This window comes from Seriola dumerili, unplaced genomic scaffold (assembly GCF_002260705.1).
Source record: "Seriola dumerili isolate Sdu_G_001 unplaced genomic scaffold, Sdu_1.0 BDQW01000149.1, whole genome shotgun sequence".
NCBI classification, from domain to species: domain Eukaryota; kingdom Metazoa; phylum Chordata; class Actinopteri; order Carangiformes; family Carangidae; genus Seriola; species Seriola dumerili.
In genome coordinates this window covers 1,649,289-1,665,104 of record NW_019174404.1, presented here as the reverse complement: position 1 = coordinate 1,665,104, position 15,816 = coordinate 1,649,289, and the positions used below count along the sequence as shown (strand labels likewise).

The 15,816-nt window shown below is 43.3% G+C and overlaps 1 protein-coding gene across 1 annotated transcript in view; it reads right to left on the bottom strand.

Annotated features, from left to right (window-relative positions):
• fgfr3 (fibroblast growth factor receptor 3) overlaps window positions 1-15,816 on the bottom strand; it is a 69,824-nt gene that overhangs the window by 9,376 nt on the left and 44,632 nt on the right. The window contains exons 5-8 of the mRNA XM_022751305.1: window positions 10,272-10,395; window positions 9,868-10,058; window positions 3,135-3,279; window positions 2,317-2,492 (exon numbers count right to left, since the gene is read on the bottom strand). Coding sequence (XP_022607026.1) covers window positions 2,317-2,492; window positions 3,135-3,279; window positions 9,868-10,058; window positions 10,272-10,395 — 636 coding nt within the window. The remainder of the gene's footprint in view (window positions 1-2,316; window positions 2,493-3,134; window positions 3,280-9,867; window positions 10,059-10,271; window positions 10,396-15,816) is intronic.

Sequence of the window (15,816 nt, the reverse complement as noted above, 5' to 3'; positions counted from 1 at the left end):
AAACAACTTTGCTTTGTCCAGCTTAAATGCTAACTTTAGCTTTAAAAGTCGTGTTTTCCAAGAACTGAATTATACGACTTTCAAACAACAGTTTCCTAAAAATGCGGGTTTTGCATTTTGACGAGCTCAACCCTTCAATTATAAAGCCGGAGCTCGCACAGAACGGCCACACAGCAGCTGTGTCCTGCTCACAGCGGGAGGCCAGCAGGGTGTGGGGCAGGACGGATAATCACAAACTCATCTGCATTTCAGACGTTTCACATCAGCGTAACATCCAGAGCGTCCGATCGCAAGGTGTACCGCCCTGTACGCTGTACACAAATACTACAAGAACAAAAAAGAGTGAAGCCACACTGCACCGCCTGATGGTTTTCTGAAGATTATATAAGACAGAGAAGTAATAAGAAAAGAAATGGAGGCTCAGGAGCTCAGATAGAAGTCTTTTCATGGGAGTAAAGTGGAGTGAAGAGAGGGGAAGATGAAGGAGAGGCCAAATTCATTAGTGTGGAGAAAGAAAGGCTGGATAAGGGAAGGTACTCGAGTCTGGCCTTTAGAAAAACTTTTTTCCCTTCTTGGACATCTCTGCTTCTTGCTCTTGTTTTGACTCAGATTTGCTCTAAACACTGATGGATATTGACTCAACTTAGCTTAGTTTAGCTTAGCATAAAAACCAAAAGCCTGGCTCTGTCTGAAGGTCAAACCAAAACTTCTCCTCTTGAAATAAATTAAATGTATGCAACAGTTCGTTCCGGCCAAGTAATTTGATTGGACGAGTATAACAGCACTGGGACTTTTCACTACATGTATCACTCCGCTTCACAGGTGTTCTATTAACCGTTAATCAGCGTTACATTAACGGTCGTCATCTATGTTCGATTGTAACAAACTTTGCAAAGAAGAAAGTATTTCCAGAATTAACGTTTGAATGAAATGATGTCTGGTCGTCAGAAGAGTTTGAAGGGAAGAAGGCTGTGTACTTCAGGGCACACCTGAGGTAACGTGTGGACAGAGCAGCAAGGCCTCGTACCTGTGACCGAATCACAGCCGTGCTGATATTCAGTACAACATCACTCACTCTCGTGTGATATTGCTTAAATAACGTGTTAATTAGTGACCTTTACAGAGTTGTTCGTAGGCAGCTGCTTCCCCCTGTTTCCAGTCTTTTTGTTAAGCTAAGCTAAGCTAAGCTAAGCTTAGCTAAGCTAACCTAACCAGCTGCTGGCTCCAGCTTCAAGTTCATTCAAATAATTGCAACTTCCAAAATGTCACAACTATTCCTTTAATCCTCAATCCTTTCAGTCGACTGGTTTGTCTCGGCTTGGTCTGCTTTCTGTCTGAAGCCGGTCTTGGATCCGGCTCAGACTCGACCGAGGAGGTTCGCCTTGAACACGGCCCTGAGAGACAATGACGTGAAGAGTCCTGCAGACTGCGGGCCGTGCCGAGGCAGCTGCTCCACTTTATGTTTCTCTCCAAACAGTTGAGGGGCGAGTGTGTGTTACACAGAGAGTGAAATCTAAAACTAACACTGACAGTCACAGGAGGGCATAAATATCCCTGAGCTGAATCTACTCCAAGATAAATGTGAACACATGTCACCGGTGTGATGCCTTCCAGTGTCCGCCCTACGTCACCAAAGCAGCAGGACAGGAGAGAGATCCTCGACAGACAGACGTACAATAACCTCCTGTATTTATTGACACTCCGTCCTGCGCGAGTCCGATCCTCTGCGCCATTCTTCTTTGAAAGTTATAGAAGTTCAACAGACTGATATTGCAAATATAAATTCTTTAGCAGGGTTCTCCTTGTGGCACTGATGCACAACTATTACACTGTTTTTCCATGACTCTCCAGAACTAATTTCAAGTTCTTTCCTGAGTCAATAATGTTAGTCCCTACTTGACTGTTGGGGTTGTTTTTCAAAATAAACTAAATTCCTGCTGCACTTCTATTTGCTTTGGTGAAAAACAGTTAATTTACTAAATAAGTTCTTGATTTGTCTCAACCCCGGTTTTGTCCGTCTTGAATACACCTCTGGAAGTTTTCCAGGAATTCAAGGACTCCTGGTAAACCCTGTAATGTCTCTAAACCTCCTGGGGAAGCCAACTGAGTTTGCTGACATGCTGATGAATTAAAAAACTGCTTAATAAAGTATCTCAGGGATTACAGGTGCAGTTTTTTTTTGTTTTTTTTTCAACACAGTATTATTTTACCAACATCAGCTGCATCACGTTCGGCTACGATTGTTCAAACTGAACAGACAGGTAGAGAGAAAAAGAGGGAAAGTCTTGTACGAATCTTGTATCTACTTTCTGTTACCTGTCTCTTGAGGGGGAACTTTGAGAGCTTTTGCACGGGAGGCGTGGGCAGCGTCTTCTGATTGGTCATCCTCATGCGGCAGAGGACGACGATGACCACGGCGAGGATGAAGAGCACGCAGCCCGTCACGTAGATGAGGATGTCGGCGTAGTAGTCCTCCTTCTCTGGGCTCACTGCTTTGGGAGGAGGAGGTAGACGGACAAACACACACACAGGAAGTCAGTCACGCACAGTGCGCACATCGGATTCACATCAAACTGGTATTGCTTTTCTCAGTAGCACGTTTCACCTGGACGGATTCTAGGAAGCAGTTTTTATGAGATAAAATCTATAAATCAAAACAGAAACAGATCACAAACTTGGCTTTGTATACTGAAAGTATGCATGCACAGTAATCAACTTGTAGATTTATCCTGCAGCAGGTAATTGCACCTGTGATATGCTCCTCCCCAGAGAGGTAATTATCGTGTTGAATGCTGAACACATAAATGTCTTGAAATTGCCTTGTAGCCTTGAGACATTTAAACAGACGATCTGCTCTGATTAAAACTTTCTTCTTTTCGACAGAGGATGGATTTCACATTCGGTTCGTTAAATTAAAGGGATGATGATACAGTTTCAACACACATAAAAACGAGTTAACAAGTATCAATCTGCGATAATTGGGTTTGAAAATGACTGTTAAATATTGTGCTACTGAGCAAAACATGAAACTGTAGAAAAAAAGTACAGGGACAATCACAGTTGTATGGAGTTTATATGACATTTGAGATGTTAGAAATGGATGATAAGAGTCCACAGAGAGAGGAGGAATATACCTGGAAGCACCGTCAGCCAAGCAGAGTGGTAAGCATAGCCGATAGAGTTCCCTGCCAGACAAGTGTACTCGCCCGCATCCTCAAAAGACACATTGGTCAAGAAGAGAACCTCTAGCTCCTTATCTGTAGTGTTAATACCAGCCGTCTGTGGAGGATGAGAGAGGTATAAGATGGAGGAGGGAGAACAGAGAGAAAGAAGAGAGATATCATGAGCCCAAAGCTTCTTAGAAGAAACACCAAATACACCCTGGAGGGAAAAGGACAGGATTGAGGATCTGAAGGTGTCAGCAGTGCTGCTGATAGTCCCACCACCAACACCTGAAAACACCAAAGCAGCACCGTCACCCTGTTGCGAAAAGAAGCTTGTTGGTTCAACTTAAGGCCACAGGCAAAACTGTAACTAACTGTAAACTGTGGACTGTTATTTAACGCTTAAAGTCATAATTTCCCAACAAAAAAAAGGTTTCAAATGTGCCAGTGAGAATTTAACAAGCATTTTATAGAATCATGGCTCATTTCTCTATTCTCTATTCTAGTGCCGTGATCTGCCTTAACATATCCACCTTTAAGGTACTGGCATTCATCTCTGGAACCGGAGTAGTTGAAGGTTGAAATATTCACAATGCAAAGATCAGAGACAGACAAAGAGGACCTGATAAGATGGGAGATTTTGATCATGGGAAAGTTTTCTGTCACTTACATCAGTAACTGTGAGTTTAAATTGAACCAGTGCAAAGTTTTCCTGACGCTAAAGCAAAGCAAATCCTTCCACCGCAATATCTTGTCTGCAGAAATAATGGCACCGCACGGGTGTGACGGCGGCAGCAAATGTTGACAGTGAGAAATTTCTTTTTTTTTCTTTACTTGCTTCAAACATTGTTTTTTGGCTGTATATTCAACAGAAAGCCATTTGTATCTTTTGACCTTGAAGTTTTTTTCTTCTGGGGGTGCCTCAAGGATTGATTCTGGGTCCTTTGTTTTTTTATTTATTTAAATAAATTCAAATAAACCATAAATAAATCATATTCATATGAAGATCAATGGGAATAGCACACATTTTCCTGTTGTTTCAGCTGAACAAACTTACAATCAATTTGATAAAAACAACTTTGCAATACCCTAAAGATTCACTATGGTTTCTTCTAAATAACCTTGAAATTACTCAAAAATGAGCAGTGCTGCAGTTGTGGCTTTTCCCCTTTGACTAATGGTTGGTGTGATGACCAGTAGGGGAGACTGTTTCAAATCCAGTATCTGATGTGGCTTGGGAGGGGATGGGGTGGGGGACTCTGGTTCCTGAGGCCTCAGTAATGAACAGTGACATCCAGACCCAGCCATGAATCACAGTCCTACTGCATGCTTTCATATAAAAGCACATTAATACAGCTGGAGAATGCACTCCCGGGGAAATCAATGCCAGTCTGTGTGTGTGTTGGGCTAGTGGGAGGTTTTACGTGTGCTTTTATGAGTGTGAGTGTGAGTGTGTGTGTGTGTGTGTGTGTGTGTGTGTGTGAGAGTGTTTGTGTGTAAAGGTGGTTTGTGGGAGAGCGAGGTTGAGGCTTCTGAAGTCGTCGCAGTAATTAAAGGTGTGATATTGTGCTTTGTTATTGATCCGGAAGGAAGACAAAGTGGCGCTAGGTGTTAAAATGGATGATACCTACTAGCTAACACAATGTGAATGTGCATTTAAACTCAGATGTGTATGTGTATGTGTGTGTTTGTGCATGTGCGTGCATGTGCGTGCGTGTTGGCCGTTAGCAAGCCAGTAAGCCAATAAAACCCACAACCAAGAGGAGCCCTGCAGAGAGGAGGAGACACAGCAGAGAATCAGATGTGAAGGTCGCTCAGGATTTACCTGCTTTGTGTACCTTAAGCCAGAAAGCGTTTTCTGACTTGCCTACAAAGTTTGAGGCGCGACACCAGAACTTCCCAGCGTCTTTCTCTGTCACGTTGGACAGTTTCAACTTACTGTGGGCCTCAGTGTGTTTACTGACCACACTCTGTAAAGGGAAAATTGAGAGGCACAGTGAGGCCTTTACGACAAATTCCTGCAGGAACACATGAAGAGAACACGACCTGGACAACAAACACACATACACTCATATACTGCAAGCAGGTGAAAAACTGCAACTTCACTTACATTCCTATATTTTCCTTTTATCATCCTACACTCAGTGGACACTTAGGTACAGTTTTCTTTTCATGTCATATGTGGTTGTCACAGTATAAGGGCCATAATACAGTAGAATACACAATATATAGAAACTTATATATGTACAATAGAAATGGATGAACTAAGCAGAGGAAACGCTCTGCTACTTGTATATCCCGCTTTCTTTCCACCTTTCTTTTCTTTCACTTTCAGGTGTAGGCTTAACCAATGTTTATCCTCTTCACTTTTCTTCTTCTTGGTTACTTCTCACTGCTAACACTTGTTTGATTCAGGAAATTGTTTTTATTTTTTGGGAATTACATTATGCATGGAGCTAGCTAGAGCCTGGATGCTATTAGCTTAGCTTATATCATGTAAAAACCAAAACAAAATTTGTTTTTACATTTCTGTTTGAGTACAGATTAAACAAGTGAGATGCACCTTGTTAACCAGTGAACTTTGGAAAAGGCTGGTAGGTTTATTTTTTAATTTTGGAGAAAGCTAGGCTAACTAGCTATTTCCCCGACTTTCTCCTGCTTACAGACTTAATGCTAAACTAAGATAATTGCCATTGGCTCTCGCTACACTTACTGGAGAGGTGTCAATCCTCTCATCTAAGATGCAACATGCAAGTGAATAAGTGTTTTTCCAAAATATAAAAGTATCGTATAAAGTAAAAAAATGAATGTTTCCTGGTAATTGACTGTTTTACTTTTGCTTTGGAAAACTGGACAAACAGACACACACACTTAAACTGCACATTTCAAGTGAAGCAGGCTGAGATTAAAAGCATAATGTCAAACCTTCAAAGATCACACACGCACACTCATACACACCGTACATTACATACACAGTAACACATGCTGTCGATTGGTATATTAAAGGCATTTCAGTGTGTCAATCTTCCCAGAGTGTGTACGCTGCGTGCATGAACACACACTCACACACACATTGCTTGTGACGGGCTCTCCAGTAGAGAAGCTGCTGATGAATAATTAAACGGGCAAAGCACATAAAGGGGGAAAACATATCATGTTTTATGGTTGCTTAATGAACATCCAGGGCCCGGCTCCAGACGCCTCCCTCTCCCTCCCCACGCCGGGGCGAGTCGCTCATCGTTAACTCTTTTTCCAGGCATCAAAAGAGTGATTCAGGCATTTCTCAAACAGGAAAAAAAAAACATGCATGACCCCCCCCACACACTCCTCCCACCCTCAGCTGTATTTAACTCCTACAGTATATACCACACATGAGATGTCGCAAAGAGTTTGAATGAACTGTGGTTGGGCCAGAAAGAGAGACAGAGCGAGAGAGAGAGAGAGAGAGAGAGAGAGAGAGAGAGACACACACAGATCTCAGTAAATACTGTTTCAATTATGTGGTAGTTGAAAATAGAGCGTGGAGCCGCGGTCTGGGCTGACAGGCTCGCTTGCCCCCTCTCTTTCTTTCTGTTGGCCTGTCTCTCTCCTCCTCTTTCTCTCCATTTCTCCCGCCTTCTCGTCTCTCTATCTTCCCTCTTTTTCTCTCCCTCTGACACTTCCATATTCTCTCCTTTCAGACGGGCTCCTCGTTACAATAAATGTGACGGCAACTTATTGATATCATGTTTGAGTCCGAGCTCGAGTCCCTTTTCTGTAACTGTAATCTTACTGAGTGAGAGCTGGAGACGTTTCTGCTGAGGCCTCAACACACAAACTGAGACAGATATTAAATGGACGTGGCTGAGCCCTCGTTAAAGGAACATTTAATCAGTGAGCTTTGATGCCGGTAGCCATATCTTGTTTGTACTACCCTAAGCTAAGCTAACAGGCTGCTGGTTGTAGCTTCATATTCGCAGCGCAGATGTGCGAGTGGTAACAATCTTCTCATCTGACTCTTGGCAAGAAAGTGAATAAATGTATTTTAAACTACTCCTTTAAGTTGTGGAGCTTTTTGTAATGTCACATCACTTTTCATGTGTTTTCATTGATCTTTTTCTCCATTGCATCGTGGGGCAAAAGAGGGAAAAACCCTTCTGAAACCACAATAATAATGAAACTATCACTGTCAACTGGTCATAATATAAATATATTCAATTCTCTATCTAATAAATGATTAAAAAAATGATTTGAAAATTTGTTATGGGTGAATCTGGAGATGAGTGTGAGCCGTACTCATGATGGTTATTAATCTGAACTGCTAAATAATCCATCATCGAAGCAGCGCGGTGCAGCATTGAGATTCTGAGAACACTCTTCTGTCTTGATATCATTATTTTTCAACTCACTGCTGAATAAAGTTGACTGAAATTTAAAATCACAAAATCCAGCACTCCAAGAAATAGATGAAGTCAGCAGTGTTACATATTCCATGTCGGTCTCCTGTCACTCTCTCTGTTTCTATCTCCCTCCCTTTTCTTCTCTCTCGTCTCCCTGCCTCTCTCACCCTCCCCCCTCACTCATTCCCTATAAGTCTCTCGCCCTCCATCTTCACCCACCACTCTGTCACACATTCTCTCTCTCTCTCTCTCTTCCTGCTGACTTTGCCCTTCCTTGTGTTCCTCCACTCATTTTTTCCATGGCTTTTTTGGGTGCCTCTTCCCTCTTTCCTCTCTCCTCCTCCTCCAAACCACGCGACGCAGCACATCTGACGGCAGCGGCGGTTAACAGAGCCCGTCTCTCTCTCTCTGCCGCCACCACAGCAGTTAACTTAGTCCAAACCAGATGTTTTTATTCCCTCGCTCTCTCTAGAGGCAGAAAAAAAAAAAAAAAAGAAAAGGGGGAGGGGGGCAAACGAGAAAGCAAGGGGCCTTCTTGGTTTTTTTTCGATGGGAGTCTTCCTCTCTTCACCCCAAATAAAAAAAACACGCCTCACAGTGGGTTTAGGGTGTTGTCCTCTCATGGTGAGGAATGCTTTCTGCTCTATTCTTGAACGCCAACACCGCTGCCTGGGGGAGGCGAAGAGAGAGAGAGACCTCCAGGAGCTGCTCTTTAACGGGAGCAAACTCTCCTCAGATTATCTGACCACTTCCCCGCTGCGTTTACTTAACCTTTAGCTCACGAGGGAGCTGTTTTTGATTGAGAATCATTTAAAAAAAAAACAAAACAAAAACTGTAACGAGATGCAGAATCGGAGCAACCGAGAAGGCTGCAGACAAACCAAACACAAAAACTCACAGTACAAGTGAACAGTGTGAACCAAACACGCATACACTCAGTATCAGTGATTGATAAACCTGGAGATACAAGTCAGGTAGAGAGCACCTATAACAGTCCTGCATTTCACTTGATGTGTAACTGAAGAATTAATTCCCAAACAATGACGCAACAAGATGCATCATCAAGTTTCATTAAGGTGGGATCGCCGCTGTGGCAGGTTTGGCATCAAAAGGTTTTCGAATGATCGTCTTTAATGAGGATTTATGCTTTTGTCATGGGATATTATTTTATCTGTTTGTTTCATTTATCTTTCTCTTATCACTCGAAGCCGAAAGGAACCTCAAGAGTTCAGTTGTTTTCATTCATCTGTAAGTGAAGATAAAAATGTAGTCATCAAGGCTGTGGACATAACAGCTAAAAGGCTTCATCAGATCAGCTTGTGTTTTCAACTTCACGCAGAGATTGTTGATCTGAAAGCGATGTCAGAAGAATCTCAGTAATGTTAGATGAGTGTAGACTTTATGATTTGCAGGGAAAACCTTCTACTTGTGTTTCCTGTCACTCTCACAAAGTCAATTCAATAAATGTGAACACATTTAATTTGGAATAACATGACCTAAAATATCAGATTCTTTCTCAATTATAATAAATAAAACAATAATTATCTTTTCATACATCTGCAGGTTCAATCATTTCTCAAATGTTCTGTTGGCTGATTGGTCAGCTGTACTCCTGATTAAATGTCATTGGTTTTTGTAGCTGCTGTTTACAGACATGCTCTGAAGAGACATGAATCCATTTTGGCTGGTAACAGATTCATAATGTTGGTAATTTGATATATTTGGTTTATTGTCCTGCCCAAATTATATATAATTAAAGCCGCATTATTACTTCAGGTTTATAACAAATGTCCTGAGCTATTAATCAGTTCCTGTGTTGGACGCTTCCACAGCAAGAAAATTGGAACACCTGAAAGGATAAACACAAATCCACCTTTAATTATGATTTCATTTAATTTGATCCACCTTCACCAGCTGCCAATCATCCCGCAGGCCAACACTGGAATAAAAAAGCTGCTGCGTATCATCTCTTTGAGTTTTGTTGAAACTGCAGCGGTGCAGGTGCCGCGTTTCAGAACCTGCACTGTGGTTTACGGTGATATCATTAAGTTAATGAGTGTACGTTTTTCTGTTCGCTGCAGAAAGTCCGTAACGAAGGTGTAGAGTTGGAGGAATGAGCTGGTCAATTATACGCTGCGGTGAAAAAAAAAAAAAGCCTGTGGGCCCCCGAAGACCCACCTACTGTAAAAACTCATTAAATAAGACATTTAGGAGAGATTAATTATGAGTCAAATTATCATAGGCTGAAATCTACTCCAGGCAAAACTGCAGTGAGAGCAGGACTCATTAGAGATGTGAAACAGAGCGTCAGGCAGCACACCCACCTTCAGGATGTTGACGTAGGGAACGCCATCAGGGCCGTAGCGACTGCCGTTGACCTCGATATGTTTCAGCCACTGGATGTGCGGCTGGGCGTCGCTGTAGACCTTACAGTGGAACTCCACGTCGCTGCCCACCACCACCGTCTGATTGGCTGGCAGGCCCGCTTGAAGGATGGGCCTGTGAGGGGAGCGCTCTGAGAGAGAGAGAGAGAGAGAGAGTGCAGAGTCATGAGCACAAGTCATGCATGGGAATGATTTGCTGCAGGAAAGGTAGTTTTAAAAAATCTTTTTTTTTCTTCCCCCCAATCAACAGCTCTTGTGGGGTTTTTTAAGCCACTTGTGAATGGTAATTTATTCGTTGTTTACACAGAAGCAGAAGTGAAAGTAAATGTTTCCGTGGTGTTTACCTAGCACATCCAGCTGGTAGGTGTGGGTGATGGCGCCGTACTTGTTCTGAACCACGCAGGTGTAGTTTCCCCGGTCTGATGGCACGGCGCTCTCCATCACCAGACTCCACTGCTGGTGTCTCAGCTGGGGGGGGGGGCAGAGAGGAGGAGGGAGGGGAGGAAGAGTCAGAACACACGATACTGAACCTATTTGAAGAAATGTCAGGGGGAGTTTGGTCTCATTTGTCGGCCTGATAGACAAGCAACAAAAGATGAATCTAATATATTCTTATTTGTGAGGACAGCCTTTATTGATCACCTGTCACCTGCACAAGAAAACTGAAGAAGAAGAAGAAGAAGAAGAAATTGCAGTTAAGGTGTGAATATAAATTCAGCCCAGTCACAAACTAAAGCCCAAATAGAGACAAACTCCCGGCTCACTAACAGACGTTTCCTCTATTTGTACAAATGAAGTGGGTGAGCGCCCTGTCCAGAGAGAGCAGTCAGATCTGCTCCTTCCTTTGATATCCTCTGGTATAAAACATCGCAGAGCGGGCAGGATGGTAAACAAGAGCGTGCCGTGTGCAGCGGCATGTTTACTGAGGTGCAAACCCCCTTTTGAGCAAACATTTAAAACGGTAATACAACTCAAAGCTCCTTTTATTAATTGCATACAGCTTGATGCAGAGCAGACGTGATTAGCAGAAAACAATCTTCGGACGTGGTGTAAACGTCTTGATGGGAAACAGTTCTGTGCGCCCGCAGCACCATGTATCACGGGGCGAGACTGTCGCCCAACTTGGAGCTTAAATTTTCCTTGTTTAACTTATGCTAGCGGGCGACAGAAGAGTTGGGGCGAGTTGGAAAGCTTCTGGTAGCTTTGCAAGCAGATACGAGAGGTATCAAAAAGGGCCAGTGGTGAGCTGAGAACAGATTTTCAACTGCCTGCTTCGCCTCAGAGCGGAGATGAAGAGGGAGGAGCTGCGTCAGGGTGTCCAAGACGCCGCGAACAGAGACAGGTGCCAGAACCTACGGCTAACCAGCCCGAGGGAGAAGATAGAAAACAGGAAACCGTCATAATGTGTGTGTGTGTTGGAGCTCATATTTGAAGTCTTGGGGATCTAATTGGACGGGACACAGTTGCAATGAATACAGGAGAGAAAAACAGAAACAAAGAGGAGGTTGAAAGTTGGTAGTTTTCCCCCGACATTACGACAGCGGAGAAGAGGAGAAAGCTCATTTGTGTTGGAAGGAAGTTGCACCTTCTTGTCTCCAGCTCAGCTGCATCTTCCATGGAGGAAGAAAAGAATGAAGTTTGCAAAAAAAAAATAAAGACACAACACAAACAAATGAATAACGTTTTAAGACTGTGCAAGATGACATGAAGAAATATGACGGGGTACACCGCTAATGGCTTCACAAGGTGCTAAACAATGATGGCAAGAGCCTTAAGAACAGAACACCACAGTGTCAGTTAAACTAATTGAAATGATGATATAAAGAAGAGAGAGCTCGGTGAAGTCAAAGCGTTCTCTTCTCTTCTCTCTGCAGTGATTCAGGATTTCTTCTCCTTCTTTTTTTTTTTTTTTTGCACCTCTGAAATTGGTTCCACTGTGCCAGTCAAAAGCAATCCATCCCTGGAGAGTCGAAGGGTAAATTTTGCGCAGTAATTCAAACCAGGTGTGGGCTGGATGGCAGCAGCAGACAGATACTAACTTGACAGATTCAGAAGCTCAGAGGGCGGAGCGAGCGAGCGAGCGAGCGAGCGAGCGGGCTCCGTGCGGCGAGGCGAGAACAGAGAAACCTGCTACGCATCGATAGGCAGAAGTCTCCGCGGGCCAAGAGGGACGACCCTGCGCAGTTTAAGTGGAAACATGCGCTCCAGACGCCGCCGCCGTCGCTGCTGCTCACTGCTCCGCTGCTGCGAGACGAGCACAAAGTGAACTCCTCCGAGAAGAGGTCAGAATTACTAAAGACGGCAGCGAGTGATGTCAACAAGGAGGCTTTTCAGGGTGGAACACTTAACATCACCTGCGTAGGAAAATGTGCCGACGCAGAGAGGGCTGAGTGTTTTCACAAACGTTTAACCCCACGCGTTTAGGTAACCGGCCAGCCATTCACACAATGTATATATTTGTAGGTCGAGGATCACACTCCTCCTCCTCCTCCTCCTTCTCCCTCTGTCTCACAGTATACACTCCTTGACTCTCTCTCTCTCTCTCTCTCTCTCTCTCTCTCTTGGAGGCGCATGCGGAAAATAATGTAACAGTGTAAATATTATGCCTGTGTGTGCTTTTTGCAGTTGCATGGTAACATAGACCAGGCTGCCTGCTCGACGCTGGCAAATGGTTTTTCAGAGCGGCTGGCTCCACCCCGTCTACCCCTCTCAGAGCCGAGGAGTCAAACTGGAGTCAATGGCTGCTCTCATGAGCAGATGAGTGACGCCTTGTGCTGCGGTCGCTGAGCAGAGAGGAGGGGCAAGAAGAAGAAAAAACTAAACTAAACTGCAGTGCACAAGGAGTTAAGTTAAAAAAGGTGGCAGAATACGAGCAGAAGTCACAAACGTGCAGAGGCCAAGACCACCAACAGAAACAGCAAGATCAGAGTTATGGTCTTTATTTACGTCCTCGTTTCATAATAACCAGGGAAAGTACCTCTGCTTTAGTCCTGCACTTCTGTTGAGCTTCTGTTACTTTGAAGTATTTTAATCTCAGATGGGGACTTTCTGTTTTTTCTATTATGTTTCAGAGACGAATACTTTATTTTAGCCTCCTCTACCTCCTTTATCTGACAGCTGTAGTTACTGTGCAGATTCTCTGATTTTACACGTTTAAAGCGGCTGTTGAAGCATCTTGTCACTTTGAAGAAGAAAATAAATAAATCACAGTTTAGTTTCAGCTCAATCAGACACGAATCTTTGACACAGTCCACAGATATATGATACATGTAATCTTCATCTGACACTGGAGATACGAGATTGATAACCTGTGCAGATTTACATCTTTGTATCGTCTTTGTATTTGTTTTTGGAGATTTTGATTATTTCACAGTTATTATTATTTATTTATTTTTATGGCAGTTTTATAATGAAAAATTCACAATTATTATTATTATTTTTTTTTAGCTTTTAACCTTTTAAAAGAAGAAATATTCTTGCTCAACTTCACACACTCGAGGGTTTTGCTGTCATACTGTTGCTTTACTTGGTCTGATACGACCAGTAGCTTATGGTGGTGAATGTTTGCTCATGTTAGAAAACTTTAACTTTTTACACCAAAGTTAACAGGTAAGCAGGTTAAAAAGGCGGCGACTGACTGAGAGGACACACACAAACTGCAGGAACCAATGTCATCTCATGCATTTTTGAAACTTATTTTGCGGCTGCAGCTTCACTCTTTCATCCCTGAGTGCAGAGCAGCTGTGGTGTCTCCGGGTTTTAACAGCACCGTGCTGGACAGGTGACAGGTGTGTTTACAGTGTCTGCGCTCTGAAAGATGTTACAGCAGGAAACGGGGTGAAAAATTAGCGTGTTCACTCGAGTGTTGATAGCAGCCGGAGCCGATAAAAACCCACGTCTACTGCAGAGTCATTTGACCCGGGTGTGAACGCCAATTGTACCATTTTCCATGGCTGACAAAAGCCTGATGTTAGCGGGTTTTCTGACCAGTGGAAAAGGGGCTGTAGTAATATTATGTAATCACCTTTAACTGAGTCACTAATTACACTACTATTACATTATGTTTTAGCATGAACCATTATCCTGTACCTGTGGCACATTCAGCAACAGTTTGAAATACTGGACTTCACTGTTTATAGCTGCATAAAGTGTGAATGACCGTTTCATAAGAGCAGGTTTCTAAGGCATCACACACTCACACTGAATTCATTGTTTATGGTTATCCTAAGCCCTGAGTGACATTTCTACTTTAATTTCCCTCCATTTTTTTTCCCCCTTGGCACATTTAATTATTTTCTCCATACATGCCACTTGCTTTTATTACCATGTTACACTGGCTAACCCCTGTTGAACCTGCAGCATTAGTCAGGAAACGTGATAATCCCATCCATTCCAATCATGCCGGATTCCAAACAGAATTAAATTATTAAGGAGCTTACATTAGAGTCATACGAGGCTTTAAAGGTTTTAGGGCTTTGGCTGTGGACCTACAGAAGGGCACAAGCCATGGGAATGGACAGGGAGTTTTACACTGCAAAAAGTATCATCTGAAGGAGACTTTTAACCAACATACAGAGGCTATGCATGAGGGGAAAGAGGACAGAGCAGTGAGGTTGGATTTGTTTTCATTTCAGCAGTTTGTGCATGAAATATCTTGGGAGAAATAAAGTGATCTGCCTTATTTTAAGATATATTTGCCTTACAGAGTCTGCCATGGAAAACAGTGAAGTTACCTCACCCTACTGGCAGATTCCTTCAGTTATTTTAATCAAAACAAGAATTCAGGACTCGACTGCCAACTCAAGTGACTCGCAAAGATACAGACATTTTTTGCAGTGTGGCAGTTGTCTGAGAAAACACAGGAAGCGCTGCTCCCTTTATAGTCCAAACCCTCCGTCTTCACCTCGCAAAATAGCCCTGTCAGAACCAGCGGGGGCTAGTTACCAGAATTTATGACTGTGTCAGAGCGGACCAGTGGCCCGGATCTGTGCTACCGTCTAATTTGACCCACAGAGAAGGCGGAAACAGATAGAAGCGGCCCGAAGGGTTTGCTATTAAAGCTGGCAAAAGTTTGTGGGGCTGTTGACTGGGCTTGGCTCTACACACCACTGCATCAAAACAGAGGAGAAGATTGTAAAAGTGGAAGTGTGAGAGTTCAAAAGAGAAGAAAATGGGTCAGAAAACCAAATAAATAGGATAATCAGTCTTTTGATACCTGGGTGAAACGACAGGGGAGGAAAGTGAATTACCACGGCAGGTATTAAATTAAAAAGAGTCCAAAAATAATCTTGCAAAGTGTAGAAATTCCTATGTGGCCTGCAGGGACTCACAATCCAGGCTGTGTTAAAATCTGGACTGGAAAAACAAGGATTTAAAGTGCTTAAAGTCTTAAAAAGTAACAGTGTGGAGCCAGTTTAAGGGCCCTGCCTTGGAAACCTGTCAAAACAGGGATTGAAAAATCAGTTAAGCGCTGAGCGACCTGGACGGGGTGAAACACAATAATTACATTGTCAACTTTTGTCTCGCTTGTGCCGCAGCAGTTTAGCATGAGCACAATAAAATCCCTTCGGCCATATGTGGCAGCATACAACAGCATTGGTTTTGGCTGTCAAAGACTCAATAGGCTGGTGACACGCCCATCTCTCCCCACCTCCATCTGATGGCTCAATAGAGAGGTGAACTTTAACCTTTAGGCCCTGCCCGTCCATAATGGAGGAGGCTCCGAGCGCCACAGTTGTCTGGGAGGGCGCACAATGCTCCGGCACGTCTCCCCCGCTGGAATTTCATTTTCCATTTTTACAAACGAGCCACACATCCTATTTGCCGTTTCATTTAGTTTCAACAAACGCAACGTTTAGTGTCTCTGTGTCGCATTTCAATAGACGTACA